Raw genomic sequence first — 23,425 nt, 5'->3', positions numbered from 1 at the left:
GATACTTCATTGTGGTTTTGATTTGCATTTCCCTGATAATTAGTGATGTTGAAAATCTTTTCACATCTGCATTTCCTCTTTGGAAAAATGTCTGTTCAATTCCAGAAAAAGTAATTTTAAATTAAAAAGTAGAAATAACATTGCAGTGACAATTTTTATGCTTAAAGCTTTTAAGAATAATGTATTTAGGAATATTTTCTTCGGTTCCTCAGAATAGCAGTTATTGAGTAAAAGGTATGGAATACTTTAATACTTAATGATTTATATTGCCAGATTGCTTTTATACTCTCAGAATTCATGTACATATTTAGATTATTATTTTAGTGAATCTATCAGCATTGAGTATTTATTAAAAATCATTACTGATTTCACAAATGAAAATGGTATTTTAATATATCATCTTGACTTAATTCCTAATGAAAGAACATTTTTCCATATATTTATTATGCAGTTGTATTTCTTCTTTTGTAATTATCTATTTCTTTTGTCTTTCCTTTTTTAAAATTAGAGTCAGTGTTTTACTTACTTGTTTGTATGAGCTTTCTCTAATAAAATTTTTTGAAAAACAATTAGTTTAAAATTTATATAGTCAGATATATCAGTCTTTGTCTTTAGTCATTTTCTCATTTTTAACCTTATAAATCTTCCTCTTTGAGTATCTTTTATAAATACTTTTGTTTCTTCTCTTTTTTTCTGTTTTTCTTTTCCATTGTTAACCCAACTGGAATTTGTTTTGCTGAAGGCTATAAGGTGGTATCTGAATGTATCTCCTCTGCCTCCAAATAGAAGACCAATTGTCCAGTTAACAGTTTTTGAACAATGTTATCTTTTTCCATTGATTGTCATGTCTCCTTTATCATCCATTGACAAATGAATTAAACATTTTAGATACTTATACTGTACTCTACGGGCTGTTCAGTTTAATTTGTGCTAGTTTATGCATTTTATGCCTTGGAGTATTTAATATGTTTTTATATCAGTCAGAGTTATTTTCTTTTCATTGCCATAGTTTTTCAGAAATTTCTATTTTTATCTGTTCTTCTAAATGAGTTTTAAAATTACTAACCAAATTTTTAAAAAATTACTCTTGAGATTTTGAGTGCTGTTGTGTTAAACCTATAAATTAAAGTGGGAAGAATTGGCAACTTTTAAATACATATCTAATAGGCTACTGTTATATTCACGAGGAAATGATCCTTGATTATTCATTTATATTCAGTCATTTTTGCAGAGCTCTTGTATAGTTTTCCAGGTGATTATCAGTCTTTTTTACATGTATAGTATATGGTCTTACCATTTCTAATGATATTTTTGTTGTCTTTCTAATAGTTATACCTTATTTTTATGTCTTATTGTATTAAACTGAACTTATGAAATAACTTATATAAATAATTTAAAACTTTCTAATAACTTTTATTTCCGAGGAAACAGAAGTAGTATCTTGGATTGTGATGCCAAAAACAGCAACCATTGAACTTACTGAATTCAAAACTAGTATTAAAGTAGTTTATGATAATAAACTGAAACAAGTATATAAGTTGTACTACTAAAACTGATGGGGAATATTTGGAGGTAATTGTGAAGTTTTCCTCTTAATTTTGATTCCTGTGTTTCTTTTTCATTCTTTCTGCCCTTACCCAATTTTGACTTCTAGGCAGGTCGATTTGGACAGTTAACTTATGTTCGCAATTATCAAGGAGAATTGAAGAAGGGTGACACCATCTATAATACGAGGACAAGAAAGAAAGTGCGGGTGCAACGGCTGGTTCGCATGCACGCCGACATGATGGAGGCAAGTGCCCAGCCATTGTTGTGAGATCAGAAATTTCTGTGACACACCTAAAGTAGGTCTGCCTTCTTGATATCTTGAGCCTCACAAGAAAGTCGCTTCCAGTTGAACATGTTTTCCTAGCTTCTTCCCTTTTTTTTTAATTAGATGTGCTGCAGTTCTGAGGTAGCACTTTGGTATGGGCTAAATTAGCACAGGTTAAGAATGCATTTTATATCACCATTTATGAGTTAGCTGTATTTCCTCAGCGGCCAGTGTTAAGGACAGGAGATTATTACTTCCCTGAGATTCAGAACACAAGATTCAGCACTTTCCCTAAGGGCTGTCATTATAAAGTGTATAATAGGTTTTTAGGGCAGTGGAATAAATTCACATACAGCTTCCCACATTGTTCAATAGGTTTGCTTCCTGAAAAGTGAAGGGTGTGAAGGCTCTGTTTAACCCTAGAACTTTGTATTCATGGAAAGGCCATATTGGTGCTAGAATCCATCTGAAGATTTAAAACCTCTCCAGGTCTGGTCTGGGAAATAAACTTTGGCTTATCGCTTGAATTCTTGAATTGGCTTTGAATCCGTCCTCACCTTTGTGGCTCGTTAGGTTAGGCCTTGGCAGGAATACCAAGTATGTGAGGTTGTCTCCTTCTTGCACCCTTTTCCAATTCAGTGCTATGCTCCTGGAGAAATTTATTAATCTAAGCAAAATCTTATGACATTCAGAAATTTTGGGTGGCCATAACTTTTGTATCTCCTAGAAAATGAGTAGACAGTCTCCCAAAATCGAACATCATTGCTGTTTTTGAGATAGGCAGCAGGGGGCAGGCTAGTGGGATTAGTGATTGTCACAGCTCTTTCATGGGCCAGACGCTAAGAGGTCTGTACCGCTGTGTGCCCATGAAAACAAGCCACACACACTTTCTTATTCACAGCCACAGCTGTTATGAATGAACTGTCAATAAAAAGACAAAGGCCAGGAAACTTAGAGGCACCAGTGCTTTGTTCTTAGATTTCCTGTGGTTTCTTAACTGCTTGCATCTGTGAGAAATTAAGATTATTTTAAGTACAGTGGGCTCCATTCTCCTGCCTTTGTTTTCAAAACTTCCTTTGCTGGTTTTCCTTGTATGCCTTTGTCATACACATCTCATTGTTGGACTGTGGCAGCACATATGGTACTACATACTTTTTAATTCTATAGAAATAACTTTAGAAACGTGAGGCTCTGTGTTCTGTCAGTACTGCGGATCCTTTAAGTAAATATGCCATAGCTCTTAGTTTCCATTTAAGGTAAAATCTTGTCAATTGAGATGTGTTTTTAATAAAGGCTCTTTTTAAGGTATATCTTACCCTGGTTGATAGTTGGTGTTGCATTGATTCTAGCTAATTTCTCCTTTGTAGAATTCATGGTTAGATTCTGTCATGTTTGTTTTGTACACTGTATTTATTGTGCAGTTACTTTTTAGTTACTATGTCCTGATTTGTACTACTTGCAAGTATCATTTTGTGTTATTTATTTAGGATGTTGAGGAAGTGTTTGCCGGAGACATCTGTGCATTGTTTGGCATTGACTGTGCTAGTGGAGACACATTCACAAACAAAGACAGTAGTGGCCTTTCTATGGTAAGTCGTTGAATTTCAAAGTTATTTATCACTTGAGTTTCAAAAGTTTGTGTTTTAGTACTTTAGAAAAACAACCACAGATGTTTTCATTTAGTGCCACAGGCATCCAGTGTAGATTTGTTGTGGCTCTTTTAATGTCAGTTAAACAAGTGCTCTGGATTAGCTAACTTACCTGGTTTTTCTTAGTAAAATCATTCCACGATCCCCCAAGGTTTAACATGGAGGAAAAATCTTCACTCAACACACTGGGACCGTGTAGCTGTGACTCCTGTATCCTGAAATCTGCCTCCCCATTGTGGGCACTTCTCTAATTGCTGTCACCATCATCAGGCTAGTCCCAACCGCGTGCTCCTTCCTTATTAACTCAGCAGCCAGAGAGTGAACCCTTCCCTCAGTCCCCTAGAGAACCATAGGAGCGGGCTGTAACATTTACAGTAGACTTGGGGTTATCAAGATAGAGCAGAACCACGCCCCAAATGCGAGATGCAGCTGGACAGTCCAGCTTACTGCGCACAGCCTGCCTTGTGGAACTCGTAGGTCCTTTTTCATTACTCCCAGAGCCTGAAGGAAACAGCATGCTTTTCCTGCCTTTCAGTCCCCTTCCCTCACTCCCCATTTTTGCCCCTACAGGAGAGCAGGCTCTTCTACACTATGACTGTTTGTTCATGAGGGTGGTTCCTCTCCTGAATCCAGTAAGGGAAGAGTATGAGTACAGAGGTGATAGGTGATTTGCAGTGAAGGAGTGTACAGTGGGTCCTTTATGTAAGAACTGGTCCCTCCCTAACAGATGAGCACTGTAATGGCCCTGTATCATGTGATGAATTCTTTATTTTGTAATTTAGCTTTTTTGTATATAATACTCTCTACTGTCTGTGGTTTTACATGTTGAGTTAGGACACTACAGAAATCTTAAATCTATAAATGTTTTGAGGAGACCTAGATAAGGGAACTTCTTTAATCAGTATTATTGATAAGGCTTTTTCCAAACTTGCCATCAGCAGTATGAACGGACTGGAGGTTTAGGGAAACACTCAGGCTTTGAAGCAAATAGATATTGATCAGAGTCTCACTTCTACCCTAAGCTACCTACTGGCCCTTGGCCAAGTCATTTTTTTCTTCTTGCCAAGCCTTTAATGATTTTATTTGTAAAATGGGGATAATAATATCTGCCTCTCAGAGTTGTGATTGATTAAATGAGGTATCATGTGTATAAAGAATCTAGTCCCTTTCTCTGTTTCTCTTAACTGTGATTGTAGTATATTTTGATTAAATAAAGTAACTTATCAGACGATAGCTATAGAAAATGTAGCCACTAGCCAATAGGAATTCCGTATTTCAGCATTTGGGTTCATTATAATGATCATGTTAAACTGAAAGTGTCGACAAACTTAAAGGTCTTAAACAAGTAAGTAAACAGGTACTCTATTGTTATTTTGGGAGGGAGAAGATCATATAAGTAGACGTCTTTATTAATATATTTGTTTATTTAATGCAAAACAGACCAAGATATATTTTGTCTAGCCTAAAGATGTTGACTAGTGTTTGTCTTTTGTTCTCTTGTAAAGTAGAACATTAATATTAATCCATCTCTGACACAGACAGTACTGTATTTGAATCCTCTGTTCTTTTAAAAATATTTCAGGAGTCCATTCATGTTCCTGATCCTGTCATTTCAATAGCAATGAAGCCTTCTAACAAGGTAGGAGTTTAATGCTCAGCATATCACAATAAAAACTTGAGCTCTTTTTCATCTCTCTCCACAATGTATATGTTCTCTTGTGATAACCAGCAGTCTTACGGTCTTGATTTCCTCTTTTGGTATTCAGATCATCTGTTAAAATTTACCAGTCTATTAGTAAGTACTCCTCAGTATATTTGAAAAAGTTGATGGTATTATAATATTCATGAGACTGCTTTGTAACTCTTCACTATAGTAAACATGTATCATTGGCTCCAGAGTGTTAGTTGTAACTTCCTAGATTCAGATCATAATGGGATGGAAAGGGGGAAACTGGGGCATTTGTCCTCAGTTGTAGAAAAACCTCACTGTAAAGTATATTGGAATATTGTGTAGATTAATTGCCTCGTGGATTATAATGCATCTCTACATCTGTGGTAGTTATGAAGTAAATGTCTGATTATAACATGGAAGGTCTGCAAACAAGACAGTTTTTCTCACTTTCAAATATAACAGTTTTATGACTGGATTTGATGTCATTTAGCTTTTTAGCCAAATTGCTTGAATAGGTTCTGCATTCACATTGCTTGCCTTCGGAATTAGTCCTGATTGTGAACCATAATTGTGTAGTTCTTAAGTTGCCTTGACAGTCATAACTCTCATGTTAATGTGGTATATTGCAATTAACTCGTTTGTGCACTGAGTAAACATTTTATGATCTCTTGTCATCTGGGAACCATCGTTTACAGAATGTTTTCTGATTTATGGTCTTGTGGATACTTTAACAGCTACTACTTCATCTATTTTGAGGAACTTGAGATTTTCCAGACCCTTCTCATTATAGAAAAGAGAATGTTGAGGTGGCAAGAAACATTTAATCACTCCATCTCAGGAATGTGAGGGAAAGCAAGCTTTACATCTTACCACAGTGAGATGCCACAGTTTGTTCCAAGTACTTTGCCAAATTGGTCACTTTTTCCTTCAGAAGATGAAGGGCTAGAAATTAAAGATATTATGTTACTTTATTCCTAAATTCAGAGTTCATGTAAGACATTTAACTGTTGAGAGTTCACAACAATGGGGGGGATATCAAATGCATCAATATTCAGAAGGCTTTTTTGGTGTCTTGAGGTGTCTGCTTGCTGGAGAATTAATACAAATCAAATAATGAAGTCTCTGTATAAGGCTGTGAATCCCAGTAGTGAGGCAGGGATGACCTAGTGAGTTGAGAGTCCCTGACTAGTACAGGGAAAAGGGAAAAGACTTTGGAGATAGACTAAGCCAGGAGTCAGTACCCGCTTTGCCATGCACTAGCTGTGTGGCTTTGAGCAAGTCACTTAACTTCTCTGTACCTAGTTTCCTCACCTGTAAATGTGGATGGTTCTGTCTTGCAGTCTTGTGGTTAGAATTTGAGGTAACATATACAAAACAAAAACATCTTCAGCCACACGTGATAGCTGTAATACTGGTGATTCAGGGCATGTTCGTTTTCTATTGGTGCAGTAAGAAATTAGCCCAAACTTTGTGACTTAAAATGGCACAAATGTATTATTTTACAGTGGTGTAGGTCAGAAATCTGACACAGTTCTTAATGGGCTAACATCAAGATATTGGCAAGTTCCCTTCTAGATAGAGACTCTAGGGAAAAATTTATTTCCTTACTTACTCAGGTTGTGGGTAGAATTCAGCCCCTGTGGTTGTAGGACTGGGGTCCCCATTTCATTGCTGGCTGTCATCTGAGGGCTATTCCCAGCTGCCAGAGACTGCTCACCTTCCTAGGCTTGTAGCCGCCTTCCTACTGTCTTCAGTGCCACCAACTGCGAAATGAGCCCCTTTCATGCTTCAAATATCTCCTGTCTCTTCTTTCCCTCTTCCCATCTCTGACCTACCCTTCTGCATTCCTCTTCCATTTTTAAAGGCCCATGTGGATTACGTTCAGCCCATCCGGATTATTCATAATCTCCCCATCTCATAGTCTGTAACCTTAATCACAGCCGCAGAGCCCCTTTACCATGTAAGGTAACAGTCACAGGTTTGGGGGGATTAGGGGCTGTCCTTAGAAGGCCATTATTCTGCTTACCACGTAAGGAGAATAAAGGTGCATCAGACCACATCCAGGCAGGTTGTTTGAAAGGGAGAAGTTTCAGCGAGCATTTGCTTGGTGTTGGTCTTTACTGTCTTCTTGAATCTACCATGGAATCTTGGTAAACATGTTGATTCCTTTGATTGTGTGTAGGATTTCTAAAATATAACACAGTAACACAGATTCTCCTCTTCACTTCATGGGCAGTTTTCACAAATGTACAGTTTTTGTCAATATAATAGAAAAGGGCATAGAGTTAAGTCTTAGACTTTTATGTTGTGTCTTAGTGTGAAAAGAAGTCTGTCAGTTTACTATTCTTTGCTTTCTTGGCTGTGTTGTATCCAAGCTCACATTTAAAAGGGCCTAGGAATTAGGTGGTGGACCATTTTTATTTCTTAACTGCTTATGTATTTGATTTCATTCAGTTGTTTCAATAGTTTCATCGCTTGTCATGCTTAATAAAATGTGTAATGATTTTCTTTTTTTAAAGAATGATCTGGAAAAATTTTCAAAAGGTATTGGCAGATTTACAAGAGAAGATCCAACATTTAAAGTCCACTTTGACACTGAAAGCAAAGAGACAATTGTATCTGGAATGGGAGAATTACATCTGGAAATCTATGCTCAGGTAATAAGAAGGAAGTTAAATTCACTTTATTTATGTCTTGTGTTTTGTAAGAGTAAAGGTTAATAATTCTCAATTTATAAACTAATAGTGGTTCTTCAAGCTCACTCTTGTTTGTATTCAGATGTGGTATCCTCCACTTTGTGTTACAGATTAATCACTTTTGATTTATAAATCTTTTTATTTGTAAAACATTGCAGACTTCTAGAATCAAGGTTCAGGGGATTTGCAATAAGACCATCCATCATCTCCCAGATCATGGTTGGTTAGGTCAGGTATATCCTGGTCTCAGCCTTAGGGAGAAACCTACAGGAGGAAACCGGCTGAGGAGGTCGGTGCACCAGGGGCCACACTTCAGGCTGTTTCTTGCCTATTTTCTTAAGTTAGTACTGGGAGATGGTTATAACGTAGATAAATGAATGGGTAGGTGGGGCTTGTACTTTCCTAGGAAAGTTCTTCTGTGTATATGAATGAAAACAAAATATATGTGACTTAACGATTATAAATTCTGGTTGTGATTATATCTCTGGAGTTGAGATAGTAGAAAATTCTGACAACATATTCATAAGCTATCCCAGTGAATATGTAATAAGATGGAACAAAGGTGAAGTTTTAATGGATAGATTAATTGGAGTAAGTGTAAATTAATCAGTCTAAATTAGAATTCATTTATATAAAATCAATAAAAGCAGTTTATATTGTTTAGTATCACATATTTATCCTCACAAGGCACATAAATGATTTAAGATTTATCATTTGCTTATCATATTTAAATGAATGTTTCTAAGGTAGTTAAGATTCTTAGATTTTTCTTCTAGTTTTTTGTTTGTTTCAATTTAAATATTCCAAAAAGTGATCTCCTGCTTTTTTTTTAAGAGGTTGGAAAGAGAGTATGGCTGTCCATGTATCACAGGAAAGCCAAAAGTTGCTTTCAGAGAGACCATTACTGCCCCTGTCCCGTAAGTATGCAACACAAACATACTGGAAGGCTGGAATTAAGAGCTTTTTATTATGGGATATACATAGCACTGTTACTGTTGATAAGACACTTTTCATGGTGACAGTCTTTATTATGAAAGCTATATAATTCTGGTACTATAATTAAGCCATTTATACAGAGTGACAATTTTGGGATTCATCTGGCCCCTTAAGGTAGATGTCAATGAAGACTGGCACACACGTCATTGATAAGCATGTTTACACTTCATCCGGTGGTAGGGTCTTCATTTACTCCAACCGTGCTTCTTTTGGCAGACGGCTGTTATGTTTTACTTTAGTACCATATTGTGGATGCCACAGAACTTGCATTTGCCAAGGAATTATCTCCTGCAAGTAAAGGAAATTGATGCTATAATGAAATTTAGAAAACATTTAAGAAAACAGATTTATATTTTGTTAGAGACAAAACAGTCCTCAAAGACAGCATAAAACAAGTTAAATTGCTATAACTGTAGTATACTTCAACTTGGTGCCTGTTTGAATTGACAGGAATTCTGATTTAGAGTCAAAATTAATAAGGCATACTGTGGCTACAAAACAAGTCTTAATTTTGAAAGTGGCATCAAATAAAGATAACTGATACTCTACCTGAGATGCAATGTCATGAAGTAGGATGGTGTAGTCTAGCTCAATGAAGTCATCATTTCTTTGCTATAATTAAAAAAAACCCTGGCATTTAGAACTTAATATCATTGGCAAAAATGATATCTGTATTTTAAAAACCAGCTTTTCTTAATAGGTGATGATAATACTTCCACTTAAGTAAAAATAAAAATTGAATGTTGTAATTTATTTAGCCTGACAGAAAAACTATTCTCTTCTAAATAAGATTTCTTTCCAACCACATTTTAAAATCACGATTTTCTCGTTTGTTCCTCTAAAAGTCATTTACCATTTCTGTTTTTAGTTTCTGAGTTGTGGTAGCTAGATAAGAGCATTACAGTCTATAATTTTGTCATTTAAGATTCCTTAATGTTTCCATTGTTCAGAAAAGCATAATTTAAGGGATAAACTAATAAAATGAGTGTTTACATTAAAGAAAACCAATTTTATAATAGAAATTCTCTTTTAAAAACTGGAAATAATAAATGTCATGCTTGATTTTGTGAAAAGCTTTGATCTATGCTGCTAACTGCTTTGGGCATATTAAAGTCTTTATACTTTATACACAGAAATATTGCTTCTACATAGTTTAAAACCATGATTATCAGAGATTTGCTGTTACTTACACAAGGCTCTTTAAGGCTTGTAATTGATGTATTGAAACAAGCTCTGAACTCCAAGAGGCAACACAAACTCCTGTGGCTCCTTCGGCTAACAGTAATTACAAACGTGGCCCCAGGAGCGGATGAAACTATACTAGTCCCTCCTTACAGTATCTGGAAGCAGTCCTTTCTTTGACTGTATCAACAAAGAATGTCCTTTCAGAATAAGGTCAAAATCAGTAAGGTTTCTTATATGTTGGCTCTTAATAGGTAAAGATACGTAATATATATACCCTGAAGCACTGTATATATTATTAAACCCTTCTATTGGAATTTTCATTAATACTTTAAAACTGCAGTTTGGTGCAGGTTTTTAGGCTTTTTCTTTCATGAAACTACTGACACTGTCTTGTGCATATTTTGCTATAAAAAGATTGTATATCTTCTGTAACCTGGAGCAGCTACTCAATTATCTGAGGCCTCGGTGTCCCTATAGGAGTGTTGTAACCAAGGTTGCTACCTATTACCATGCATTACAAAAAGGCTCTCTTAAAATGTTGTAATAGTGATGTAGGTATTTGACATCACGCTCTGAGTACCGTAATTGGGTACCTGCCCTCCAGTGCCCAAGGGGATCTAGTAAGTAGTTGAAAGAGCCTGTGGAGTAAAGGTGCTCCGGCTGTCTTGCAGTTTGTTATCAGCAAGCTGAAACAAATCAAGTGGAAAGTCCTTTTCTCCTACGGAGATGACTGCAACTCTTGTGGTTTCTTTGCACTTTTTTTCCTTTATTCCATTAAATACTACTAGTTGACATTTTTTTCTCTTAAACCTCTTAATAAGGTTAAACTCAATGAATTTATTTTTATCTCTAAGGTCTAGAAAGAAGCAGTTTGAAATAGTCATATCGGACTTAAAACACAAAGTTAACAAGAAGAGGTTGTCAATTATGACTAACGGGGTTTTAAAAGAAAATTACATAAGTAAGCTTCACAAAGATTGAGATGCTAATATTTTTGTTCTGGCTGATTCGGGGGGCAAAAAATTCCAGCCATATCTCTAGCTCTGGCACTGCCATTTCAGTAGAGGAAAAAAGCAGAAGTAGTTTCAGTATCGCATGACTATAGTGATTTGAACACAAAATTTAGGTTGCCATAGGAAATAATCTGTATTAGCTATGCACAAAAACCATTGCCAAATTATTTATAACTCAGGACTTCAATCTCTTGAAACCAGCTTCACCTTCTCTGGCCTTGATAACTGTTCTCTCTTTCAAATACCAGGTTCACTATTTTAAATACAAAAATGACTGAAAGGGCACTATCCAGTCGTGAATTATAACACTTTCAGTAAATGTTAACCCTGTTAAGAGTGTAGTTTATAGAAATTACTTACCACTTGCTTGACAGTTTGAATTTTTGCCATTTTATACCATGTATTTTCAGTAGAATTCTGCCATATGATATAACTAGAGGCAACCCAGGCTAAATAGTGAACTGGCTTCATTTCCGGAGGTACATTTCCAAAACTGTCTGGTGAGGGAAACATATATATGGTAAATGGAATTATCTTATATATGCAGTATTAATTTAACCTTTTAAAAAATCTAAATTCTAAATCATATCTTAGTTTTCTTCAAATGTGTGCAGAAAATAATTTAATTAAGCCATGGATTGATCTAAAAGTCCCAAGGCCTTTTTTGTTGTTGTTGAATTAGATTAGTACTGAGTATTTTTGCAAAAGCCAGTATATTTCCAGCATAGTGTTAACAACGAACAATTCTGAACACAGGTAATTGATATTGACCTTAAAGTTGAAAAACTATTTTTCCATTCCATATTTACATACCTGGAATATTTTGTGCTACTAGTGGTTCCTTCATGGATTTGAGTCTTTGATAAAATGTGTTGTCTTCTTCATCTGGGTTCTTTCCAATTTCTCCTTCAAATGTGAAGTTGACTTCTGGTGCGGAGTCTTGTCCCATTGGAGGGTAAAGTACTTCAGCTGTGCAATTCACTGTAACTTGCTGTTTGAAATATTTTTCAAAAGATCTTTACATGTAGATGACCATCCATTACTAATTACTGTTCTTTGAGATATTACATTTAAAGCATTGTCCCCCTAATGGTGTTGTTTCAGACTTGACTTGGGAGTGCTTATTCCAGAAGTATCTAATTGACCCAGTAATTTTCTTATGTAACTTATTTTATAACTTGTAAGTTCTCGTAATCTTATAAACACACCTTAAAACTTTGAAAATATTTCAGTATTAATGGGATGTCTATTTGCAAGGCAGATTTTAGTCTGACTTATATACCAACTCCAGACTCTGGTTACTTTTTGTCTTTCCGTTACTCTTAGTCTCTTCTCCTAAAAATAACAGAAATTTTCTCAAACTCAGGTACTGCAGTCTGTATCTAGATGTAAAATGAAAAGATTGTAGCACTGATTCTGTTTTATAAAACTGTCTGGCAGCTCAAATGCCTTTTAATGAGTCTCTTTGTGTTAGCCTGTATCTCTTCTTAATTATACTTAGAAAAAAGGCAAACTTTTAAAAATTTCAAGATGGTTATGGTACAAGTTGCAGTACTTTTCAAGTTGGTCTCATTAATAATTTGAGAGGTGTAAAATTTTTTTAACATTTCCCTGCCCTATTACTGAAAGATTCTTATCTGAACATGGTGGTATCAGTTGGCCATTCTGTTACTCATAAATATCTAAAAGCACTGTTTTCTTTAATTAAAAGAAATGAAAAACAAAATGAGACAGACATAAGACAGTGATGATGATTGGAGAGTTAGTTACTTTACTTGTTCATATTAGCATAAATTGAACTAGCATATGAGTATATAACATTTTTAAAGGAAATTTACTTGAAGTATATAATGTCTCTTCCACATAACTCAATATAAATATTAACTGTATCTCAGAACACACAAAAAGTTAAAACTGACCCTGTGTGATCATTTTTTTTTGAGGCAGGGATTTCATAACAATTTTTCTTTAAAACTGAATTAATCCTATGATTTGATCAGCAGAGGTGATCTGGAGTATTTAGAATCGAATTTTATTTCATAATAAAGGACATTTCACTTACTTTTTGGATAATTTCTTCCACAGAAAATTTCAGGCAATACTTATGTCCTTTTCCTGGAATATCCTAAAATTGAGAAAATGTGGTGTTATTAATAACTCAATTCTTTGCATTGTTAGAAGAATCTATCCTCATTTGTTTGGGGTTACTGACTGGTGAGGGTAAGTGATTAAAGCTTTAGACCTTGAAAAAGGCATGTCACCATGTATATAACATCTAATTTAGGCCCTCTAGCAGGGTTGTTTCGGATGAGAATAAAAGGGTGGGATAAAAGCATATATGAATAAAATCAATTATAATTTACTTTTAATCATCAGCGGGCTCTAAACTCTGGATCTGTGATCCTAAATTCCACACCTAAATTTCAGATTCTGAAAATTTTAATTCTAAAGATGACAAATAAGATACACCATTGAAAATACTTTTCATAAAGCCCTGTGTATCCTCCAGATGGTGTTCAATGAAGATGAATTCCATTTGGGGCATATTACTACAAAATGATGTTAAGTACTGTTTTTACTTGTGTATTAGTGGACCTTCAAAATGCTATCTGAACAAATTTTTATAACAGTAAGACGAAGGTTTAGGTATTTCACTCTTGAATTAAGATACAATTGAGTGTTTATACCTAGTTATGTTATCTGGTGTGGTTTTGAAATTTTATCTACTCCCTTTCAGCTCTTCAAGACTGTTAGCAGTTAAACTTCTGTAGCATAAATAAGGGACGGTCTCAAATCTATTAGATTTTATTAAAATGAAAGTGAGCTTAGTGATTGCCCAGGCCTTGAGCCTTTAATTTAACTCTTTAGCCAGAGGGAGCCCATCGTTCACAGCAGTCAGTGGCAGTAGTGTTTGGTGGTAAAGCGAGCCTCAGCTCACAATACTTTTTTCTGATTTTGCTTTGTCAGTTTCTGTTGCTTTTTTGTTTCCCTCTTCATTTTGGTCAAAGAGTCTAATAAAAGAGTGGTCTTAAAATTTAAGTAGTGAAGAATCATTTGCACAACCGGAGCTTTTGTTGGTCCAGACTGGAATAGTAGATAAGAAACACAGTAGCAGTTTTAAGATCGTTTTGAAAATGGTTCCTACAGGTTTCACTTGTGGAAAGGGAAAAATGCCTCCCCTCATTGAGAACATTTCCTTATATTAGTTCCCATAAAAACTATACCAACGTCTCTGCCTTCCCGCGTGAAAACAACAAATAGCCCTGGGGTATCCCGAGACTGGAGTGTAGACCACCCCAAGAAATGCTAACTCGTCTCGACCGAAGGTCAGCAGTGTGACCCAGAAGAGGCATCGGAGTCGGGGGTAGGGGGCGGGGTTGGGAGCGGACCACGCTGAGAACCTAGGGAGTGGAGGGAATGTAGCAGGTGCCCCCACCGCCCTCTGCCCAACTCACCTCCAGGCTGGCTTGTTTGACTGTCTGCACCAGAAACACCTTGTGGGGGGTCCCCTGCTGGTAGTTGATGCAGCTCTCCGCCACCGAGGCCGCCCTGGAGGCTGGGTAGTGGGTCGGAGGGATTTCCATTCTTGGTGAGTGGCGGCTGGGCTCTCGTGGGGCTGCTCAAGCTGGGAAGTGCGTCCCGGTCCAGCCCGCGTGGCCCTACTGCTTTGGGCTGGGCGTGGCAGGGGCGGGATCGCCAGCTCCTTCCCTCCCTCTCTTCCTCGTTCCTTCCGATTCTGACAGCTGCCGCCTCGGCGCTGGTTCCTGAGAGGGCTGCTCTTGTGGCCCCGCCCTGCTACCGCCTACAGTTACTCTCCGGTTCCTGCGAGCAGAGAGCCGCCTCTTCCTTTAAGGGGGTGGAGAGTCTGGGCTAGGTGGTCAGGGACTACATCCTTCCTTCTGTTAACTTTTTCAGAAGTGCAGGGAGGGGCTTTCTGGACTTTGCCTTAATGGAGCATCTCCCCTGGGGCTTCTAGTTTCCTCTCAGTGGAAAGAGTGGTTGCTTCACTTGCAGACTGGAACACAACTTCCTTAATACACCACCCCCAGTGTCAGGCACAGGGCAAAGTGCGAAGGAGCTCCAGGTAGTGAGTCATGCGATTCCTTCTTTTCCCTTCCCAATGTGAGAGTCCAGGAACAGACTTACTCAACCCCACCAAATCAGAATATGAGACTGCAAACCATAGCATTAATTTGGAGAATTATGTAACTTAGGTCAGGAGAAATTTTAAAAGGTACTTGCACCCTTCTCTCCCTTTACTGATCTTAGAAGGATGAGGTTTTGATATAACACCATGCTTCCACTTTGAAAATTTTACTTTGAGGATTAAAACATTTAAAAACTGAACTTAAAGCACTACACTGAAGTAGCTTCTAACAAAAGTAGTTTTTAACGCTCCTTCAGCAAGCACAAACTTTTAGTACACAACACGTTTTTACTCTACAGATCTCTTAATTACCTGTATCTGTCACCTTTAAAGGAACTATAATCTAGGCTGTTTTTTGGATTTGCTGTAGATCAGGCAGCTAAGATTTCTTTTCATCAGATATATAGCTAACCTGACACTTTAGCTTGTTGGCTTGGAAATAAAGATTCTTTGCTATTTTTCTCAAGATGGATTTTTGTTGTTTCTTCGGGTAGATATATACGTTGTAGGGTTTTTTTTTAAGTTAACAAAAATGTATTTGTAATGTGTTTTCTCAAATATCTTTTAAAACTTATTCATAAATAAAGTCCTTGGAATAAGCAGATTTTTAACACGTTGATTGCCACATTACCCAAATCTGGGTGACAGTTGTGTTTCCTCAGGGGCACCTGATCCACAGTGGGTGATCAAAGTGTTAAAGAATAGTAAGCAGTAAGGCATTTCCCATCCTTTCTAGTTAATATTAGCCATTAGTTGTCAAGTTACTAGACGATGAAAGAGTTAATTTCTCCTCTTAAGACTTTTACAAAAAAAATGGAGGTTTTTCTCTTTTGCTTGGGCAGGGCTAGTCATTCATCTTTCAGCCAACCTCTTAGGTTGTCACCGAGTGTATGTGTGTGAATTATGTGAATTATGTTGCTCCAGGAAAGAGTGGCTGAGAACATTCTGATTATGCAGAAAGAAATTTTTGCTGAGAATGAAATTTTTTAAGTTTCACAAATAGCTACTTAACATCTCTTGTGTAATTACTAGTTAGAATTGTGAGAAGTACATGTGAGCTTCCTAGATAAAGTCACCTTTTTGAAGCTTTATGAATACAACTACTGTCTCTGCAGATCAAGGCTAGTAACATAGGTTGTGATGTCAGGCATTTATTTACTTAAAGTACATATATTAATTTAGGTTCTTTTTAAAATATAACTAGTTATATTAAAAATTTTCAACTGCCTATTTAGATGTTAAATAAATAAACTGCATTAAGAGAATTTCATTCCTATTCTTGAGTCCTTGAAATCTTAGTTGCTTACTAAAGCTTCATGAATGATTAGTTAACGGATCATTATCCTCAAGCTTGAATAATGTATGGGTTACTTTGAAAGTAACAGAATTATTACGGATCTCTGGGATCAGGCAAATTAAATTATTTTAAATAACTGTATGAACATAAAACTAAAAACGCTTATGACTTGCAAATTTTGTAAGACTATAAAGTCACGTTAAAGCTACAAGATAGAGATATACAATAAAACCAACCAACACAATTCTAGTTAACATTAATTTTAATGTGAGAGAGAATGTTTTGCCAAAACTAATTTGTCTTTCACAAAATGCCAGTGGTCTGACCATAGGAGCATGGGTTCTTTTGTCTTCAGTGTACCTGTTAGCTGCCTACCAAGTGGTGTCTGAGTTCTTCCAATTCTCTGCTTAAGCGGCAGTAAAATCTTTCTTGTGCAGCGTCTTCTAATGGCTTTTGAAGTGAATGCAGGTTAAATCAGTTTATATTCTTTTCTTATTGGCCTTCTTAGAAACATGTTTGATTAAGAGTATTGGTCTTGGTGCAAATCCTGGCTCTGTCGCTTAACAGCCATATCACATTTGGCAAGTTTCTTAGCTTCTCTGACCCTCAGGTTTCTCACCTATAAAATCATGAATAAAAACAGTACCTACTTTATAGGTCTGTGGTGAAGAACAAGTAAGACAGTCCATAAAAAGTGCTTAGCACAAGCCTGGCACATAAGTATTCTGTTATTTGGCATCCACTTGATTATCAGCTCAGCCACGATCCTGGAAAACTGCATGGATTACTTGTAAACTGGTCCTCCAGGGCAGTGCTGTCCAGTAGAACTTTGTGCAGTGATGGCAGTGTTCTGTCTGTGCTGCCCTGGACACTAGCTACACTGCACACTTGCCTATTGACCATTTGCAGTGTGACTAGTGCAACTGAAGAACTAAATTTTAAATTTTATTTAACTTTAATATAAAGTTCAGTGTAAATATTTATGATTGGTGATTACCATACAGATAGCACAGTTCCAGAGTATGTTGTATAGATATTTTATTACTATCAACAAAATCGAAAACAATTTAAAATGTCTTAGAGAAGTTGTGCATACTTGAGAATATGTCAGTGGACCATAGTTTTGGAATCCCTTTAGTAATTCTGTGGTGATTTGGCAGTTGTTTCTCTTCTGCTTTCCTTCTCTCAGTTCTGATAGCTGTTTGTTTCCCTCCCAGGAAAATTAATCTTTCAGCGTTTTGTTTTTCCCAGCCCATCCTCAAGCTCTTGGCCGCTGGAAGACTACTTTAAAGGCAGTTCCTCAGGCACATTCACACTTAGGCTATGAAATCTGCTTGTTCCAAGCTGACATCTCCTGCTGAAATTGCTATTTACTTCTTCCAACCCACTCACAGATCTGTTTGCAGGAATACACGCTCGTTAGTGTCCATTTAACTCCAGTTATCTACAGTCAGCTTTGAAAGCAGCTGGCTGCTTTCACCTTACGGTCTTGAGGAAGGTTCTGTTTAAAGGAAGAAATGCGTTGCAACGGTAGATACTCTTGAAATGTTTTCTTCAAAGAAATAGTAGCCTGTGTTTACATATATTTAATATGTATGTAAGGTGTTTATCCTATTTATGTTGTCATTAGTAGTTTGAAGTAAACACTGACCTGTGTCTGTATATGTGTATATTTGAGTGGCTTATGTTAATCATAATCATTTTGCCGTTAATCATTTCCAGGTGTTAGTTACTCCGCCCGAAATTCCCTTCTCTTTTTTTGCCTCAGTCCATAGTGTCCAAGTTGTAAAATCAAATAGCAGCTACCTGTATGAATTAACTGCACAGCTCCTACTTTCAGGTAACTGTCCTCGATTATATAGGTTTAAGGAGAGAACCCTGTGTCCCAGGGAAGGGAAGCATTCCAAAAGAAATGGGCAAGCTCTTTGGAATGTAGATTACTACAATAGAAACCTTGGGCTGACTGATTTTAATTAGTTGACTTTTATTTTCTTCTTATGAAATTCAGAATTAGTAGAATTAGAACCATGGATTACTTTAGTGGTGTACCACCCTTCCCTCCAAGTAAGAATAGAAAGGAGAGGATTCCTTTTTAAATGAATTCTACAATAAAATGTTATAGCAAGTTATATTTGAAGGGAAAAATGATGAAATGTGTTTTCTCATTTAAATTAGTAGGAGCTGTTTTATTTTGGGAATTATATAATGCTGTGTTGATTTTTTTTTTCCTCCTTAATCACTTTTAGGTTTGAGTTTACACATAAAAAACAATCAGGTGGTGCAGGCCAGTTTGGAAAAGTGATAGGTGTATTGGAGCCTCTGGACCCAGAGAACTACACTAAGTTGGAGTTTTCAGATGAAACATTTGGGGCAAATGTTCCAAAGCAATTTGTGCCTGCTGTAGAAAAGGTAAAAAATAAATAAGTAAATAAACTTTATTGTATTTTTGAAAAATCAAAAACAGTCTTCTAGGTATCAAATCATTTTTTTCTGTGTTTCATTTTCGTTACAGTCTTACTTTTTCTGATTAAGCTTTCCATCTCATTTAGAATCTTTAATTCATTAAGTTGAAGAGCTATAAATGTATGCTATGACAATGAGGGGAAATAATTCTGTGTCTGAATCATAGTTATTACATTTCTCTTGATAAATTGAAACTACTTAATTGATCGTAATCAGCAACTGAAATTTGTAGTAGTTGTCAGGGATTGATGCAAGTTTTAGGTGTTCTGTTGCAGTAGAATGACCATTCATTAAGACTCCCAGTCCCTGGGTGCTGCCATCATCTTTGCTACTGATTCAAATGCTTTTTGGTAAACCCTGGTGTTCAGAACCACTTTCTTCATTTTAAACTGAGCATATAATACTTCAATTTGAACCCCTCACAAATTGAGGATCAGATAAGACTGTGACATTTCTTTGGGAAATGTGAAGAGCTTTACACATATGATGGGCTATTAGTGTTTTGTTTGCTTTCTGGGTCACTGGCTTTAAGACTGTTGTAAAAATCTTTAGCAACTGTCTATTCTTATAGATTGAGGTTTTTAGGTTTTTTAGGAATCTTCAATAATAGATCATAATTTTGGTTTCAGTATTTTGGTAGCTTTTTTTGTGATTAGTATATTTCATTCATTACCCTTTATTTCAAGACAGTATTTTGTCATTCACACTTTGAAATTATCTTCTAAAAGATTAATGTAGGTGAAGGAAAGCTTAGATATTTCTCAACACTGAGAGTTTACAGTTTTAAAATGTCAGAAATATATTGTGCTACATGTGCAGCTGTGTGATTGTCTTGCCATGAAAAACTAACTTGAATTGTAGGAGCACTACAAATATTTAAGTGACTGAATGGAAAAGAACTGCACACTTATCAAATTGTAGTTTTTAAATAGGTTTATTTTATTGATATCATCATACCTCAGTAAAGCTGCTTTTTGAAAAAGAACTTGTTTGGAAAAATGAAAGTACCTTTTACTTTTAGTTCTTACTGACATTGTGTAACACTAAAGATATTATGTAGTGATCTGCCAGTGAAGCAGAGCAGTGATAGGTATACAGAAGGAGCTCAAGACACAGCTGTTAATTAGATGCCAATTTTGATGGAGGTTTTCTTTTCGGGAGTTTCTCAGATTTACCTTTCCTGTTTCCTCCTTATAAAATTAAGATCATGCTGTCTCAATAATGCTTCGTGAGAGTGTATAATTACTGATGAGGTTATGAGAAAGTGATTGCTGGCACTCTCATCATCATTTTCTAACCAGCTCACACCTTTAAGTAATATGCTTTTCCAAGGGATTGCTCATCTAGAGGCCACAATAATAAAACTTAAATGGTAAGGCTGTCCAACTTTTTTTTAAAAATTTAAGGAATGAAATATAGCATAAATGAAAATGTTAAACTCCTGAATACTGAGACTTTTGGGGGTTCGTGGTAATGCATCTGCAAGTGCAACCCACCTGCTCCAGAGGTTATGTTCATTCACTAACAGGGGTTTCTGGATGCGTGCGAGAAGGGCCCTCTGTCTGGTCACAAGCTCTCTGGGCTCCGGTTTGTCCTGCAAGATGGAGCACATCACATGGTGGATTCCAATGAAATCTCTTTCATCCGTGCAGGAGAAGGTGCTCTCAAACAAGGTATGCTGCGTCTGGCATTTGCCGTGTCCCTATGTCTGTTTCCCTGGTGGACCATCAGCCCCAGAAGGCAGTACTGTGCTGTTTAGGTCTTCTCCCCTCAGTGGTAGGCAGCACATCAGGGAACATGATCAGTTCTGGGAAAATATTCATAGAATCAGAGTGAGAATACATTGCTATGTCTTCTTTCTCATAAAATTAAAATCCTACTTTGTTCTTTCTAAATTATCTGATATTTTTCATAGATAATCTGTAAGTTCCATTTTTAATGGAAAAGAAGACAGAAATGCTCAGAATTCTAAGAAATATTTTGAAGAAACATTATAGTCATGTTATTTTTAGTGACTTATTCAGATGTCAGAAAATCCATAAATTTGAAATAACTTTTTGATGTATGACATTATAGGCTTTTAGGCATTTTGAGGATTGCAGAGTATTTTGAAAGAATTCGGTAAACCTTATTCACAGTGTAGACTTCTTGCTTAACTGCTAGAATCATCAATCTTTCTCACATAGAATAATATGTGTGTTAAAACCGTGATGGAACAGAACCCTAAGCAATTGCAGATGTATCTGACTCATTGCTTTTAAGAGAAAAGCAAATAACAACAGGGCATCAGGGTTATTCAACAAAGGAGTTCCAAGTTCTATCTGGAAACCACAAAATTCATTCTTTTTGTCATGTCTTCCATACCTGTTATAAGGTAATTCATTCATGATGTCTGCAAGTGTGTTTACACAGGAGAATTATGATTCACAAAACATTTCAGGAATATTTTTGGGGAAGAGGGTCAGGATGGACAGCAGAAAATTAATCTTAACACACCATTTCCAAGCATTTGGTAAATCAGGACTTACTGATTCTGTACAAATTCTGGGCTTCATGTTGTTATGGGGCTGTTAGCCTTTGTGATCGGGTGTGCGGCAGTGGTTGGAGAAGGTTGCTCATTCCTTAACCAGACTGCTAATTTCTTATTTTACTTAAACTAATGGGAGCCACTAGTAATTTGTGATTTAGTTTCTCAGTGTGAAAGGGCGAGAGAATCCTCTATTTTCTTTACGCCAGCTAGCGATTAGAAATGTGATTGGAACCTGTGATCTGGAGACCTTGTCACAGTCTGACAATTGTGTTCACAGGAAAAGAGGGAAATAAAGTCATAAAATAAGACTTTGTTAGGCTTGATTCAGATGGTAACACCTGCCTCTTTAATAAATCTTAAACAAATTTGTTGTAATCACTTCATGGTTTTTTTCAGCTTTATTGAGGTACAGTTGACAAAGCTGTAAGATACTTAAAGTGTATAATATGATGATTTGATAAATGAATACATTGTGATAGTTTTTAGAAGTATAGTTAAAACAAATCAGAAATCACCAATTGTTCTATGCTAGTTCTTGACTGGAGATTGGTAACTTTCCTGGAGATCTAGGTTACATAAGGCAAGGTAATTGGTAAAATCAGTTAACAAAGAACCTCATCCTTTTTAATTGTACCTATATGAAATATAAATAAATATAGATTATATGCTTATAATATACATATACATATTCATGAAGAAAGTCTGCATATCTATGAATATTAACTACACAGTTGAATATATACCATTTAGTTTTTAAATACTTCAGTGTGCAAATATTGTTATGTGTGATTGCCTGGTGGGGGTGCGAAGGAAAAGCATTAGATGATAACTGAATTGAGAAGCATTTTTTTTTTTTTTTGCTAGATAAACATGTGCAAAATAAGCAGGGCGCTAGCATGAAAAATACATTACTTTTCTGTTTCATCATCTAATTCTTATTTCTCCATGATTGAAAGACAAAAATGTAACAGGGTATGAGGAAATTTTTCCACGCTCAAAATCAGCTTTTCATGCATAGACTTCCATTGTATATTATGAGAGTTTTAGGGAGAAAATCTTGATAAATACACTTAGAATCAGATTAGCTTATACTTTTGAGCTATTCCCTGTTATCAAAATTGGAAGAAAAATAGTTCAAATTCTCATGTATTTTTCATTAAAAAAAAAAAAACTGGAACTATTTTCAGTCACAATTTAAACTTTGTCCCTGAGATTAACCAGTGATGTAACTAAAACTGAAATGTGAAATTGAGTGGATGTGACCATTTGCCATCAGTTTTTTTCTGGCCAGTTTTTGGGAAGACCACTATGTTTGGTCTCCCCCAGAAACTCGAACTTGTAGCTACTCTAGAAGAGAAGTAAAGTCCTACCCAGTGTCATGGCTAGCTCATTTCACTTAGCAGTGTCCCTTTTTAAATCTCTGGGCTTTGAGTTTGAACCCTGCCTCTACTTCATACTTAACTCTGTGGAAATGGGCAAGCCCAGGCTGCTTGGAGAGAGTAATTACACAATATTAAATGAGAGTGTACTTGAGAACACTTGCACATCCACGTTTGGGCATAGTGAATGCTCATTCCCCTCACTCCCCTTCCCTTCGTGCTTTCACCTGGCACTGTGCCTTGCCACCCATTCCCCAGCTTTGTGTCTCAGAGTGATCATAGGAGCATTCAGTGATCACTTTTGTGCTGTTTATTATGCTGAGTACAGGAATTACCATATCTGGTCTTCAACAGTTGAGAAAATTGTGACTCAAGAGTAGTTAACTGAATGGCCCAAGGTTCCATGCTAGTTAGTGGAGGTGCTAAGTGTTAAACCCAAACCACAGCCCTAGCCCTTGACCACTTCCTCACACAACCTCTTTAGCACTTGGTGTGGTGTTATCAACGCTATCCTTAGTGGGCTGAAACAGAAATATTACCACCTCTACCCACCAGTTTAGGCTTCAGAAGTTCTGTGATGACATT

General features: G+C 36.3%; 3 protein-coding genes across 3 annotated transcripts in view; 1 reads left to right on the top strand and 2 right to left on the bottom strand.

Moving 5' to 3' along the window:
- The window catches only part of GFM1 (G elongation factor mitochondrial 1), a 41,556-nt gene that overhangs the window by 14,091 nt on the left and 4,040 nt on the right, over window positions 1-23,425 (top strand). The window contains exons 9-15 of the mRNA XM_074368932.1: window positions 1,655-1,792; window positions 3,301-3,402; window positions 5,045-5,101; window positions 7,654-7,791; window positions 8,665-8,747; window positions 18,715-18,877; window positions 20,460-20,604. Coding sequence (XP_074225033.1) covers window positions 1,655-1,792; window positions 3,301-3,402; window positions 5,045-5,101; window positions 7,654-7,791; window positions 8,665-8,747; window positions 18,715-18,877; window positions 20,460-20,604 — 826 coding nt within the window. The remainder of the gene's footprint in view (window positions 1-1,654; window positions 1,793-3,300; window positions 3,403-5,044; window positions 5,102-7,653; window positions 7,792-8,664; window positions 8,748-18,714; window positions 18,878-20,459; window positions 20,605-23,425) is intronic.
- Window positions 8,779-14,775, bottom strand: LXN (latexin). The gene is made up of 6 exons (XM_010952040.3): window positions 14,480-14,775; window positions 13,087-13,149; window positions 11,838-12,015; window positions 11,385-11,521; window positions 9,376-9,438; window positions 8,779-9,114 (listed from the first exon to the last, which is right to left on the bottom strand). The coding sequence occupies exons 1-6, from the start codon at window positions 14,606-14,608 to the stop codon at window positions 9,016-9,018; spliced, it is 669 nt and encodes a 222-aa protein (XP_010950342.1). The 5' UTR covers window positions 14,609-14,775; the 3' UTR covers window positions 8,779-9,015.
- RARRES1 (retinoic acid receptor responder 1) overlaps window positions 19,847-23,425 on the bottom strand; it is a 45,238-nt gene continuing 41,659 nt past the window's right edge. The window contains exon 6 of the mRNA XM_074368935.1: window positions 19,847-20,738. Within this exon, the coding sequence (XP_074225036.1) occupies window positions 20,733-20,738 (6 nt within the window). The 3' untranslated portion in view covers window positions 19,847-20,732. The remainder of the gene's footprint in view (window positions 20,739-23,425) is intronic.

The sequence above is a fragment of the Camelus bactrianus genome, chromosome 1, assembly GCF_048773025.1.
Source record: "Camelus bactrianus isolate YW-2024 breed Bactrian camel chromosome 1, ASM4877302v1, whole genome shotgun sequence".
Lineage (NCBI taxonomy): Eukaryota > Metazoa > Chordata > Mammalia > Artiodactyla > Camelidae > Camelus > Camelus bactrianus.
Note: the sequence above shows the minus strand (reverse complement) of the source record. Positions and strands in the feature narration are given on the sequence as shown.

Bases quoted from the DNA above. Each gene is read 5' to 3' on its own strand.
- LXN (XM_010952040.3), bottom strand. From the start codon at position 14,608: ATGGAAATCCCTCCGACCCACTACCCAGCCTCCAGGGCGGCCTCGGTG. The intron at 13,150-14,479 runs GTGAGTTGGGCA...TCTCAATTTTAG, and splicing joins TCAAACAAGCCAGCCTGGAG to GATATTCCAGGAAAAGGACA. The intron at 12,016-13,086 runs GTAAGTGAAATG...TATTTCAAACAG, and splicing joins TGGAAGAAATTATCCAAAAA to CAAGTTACAGTGAATTGCAC.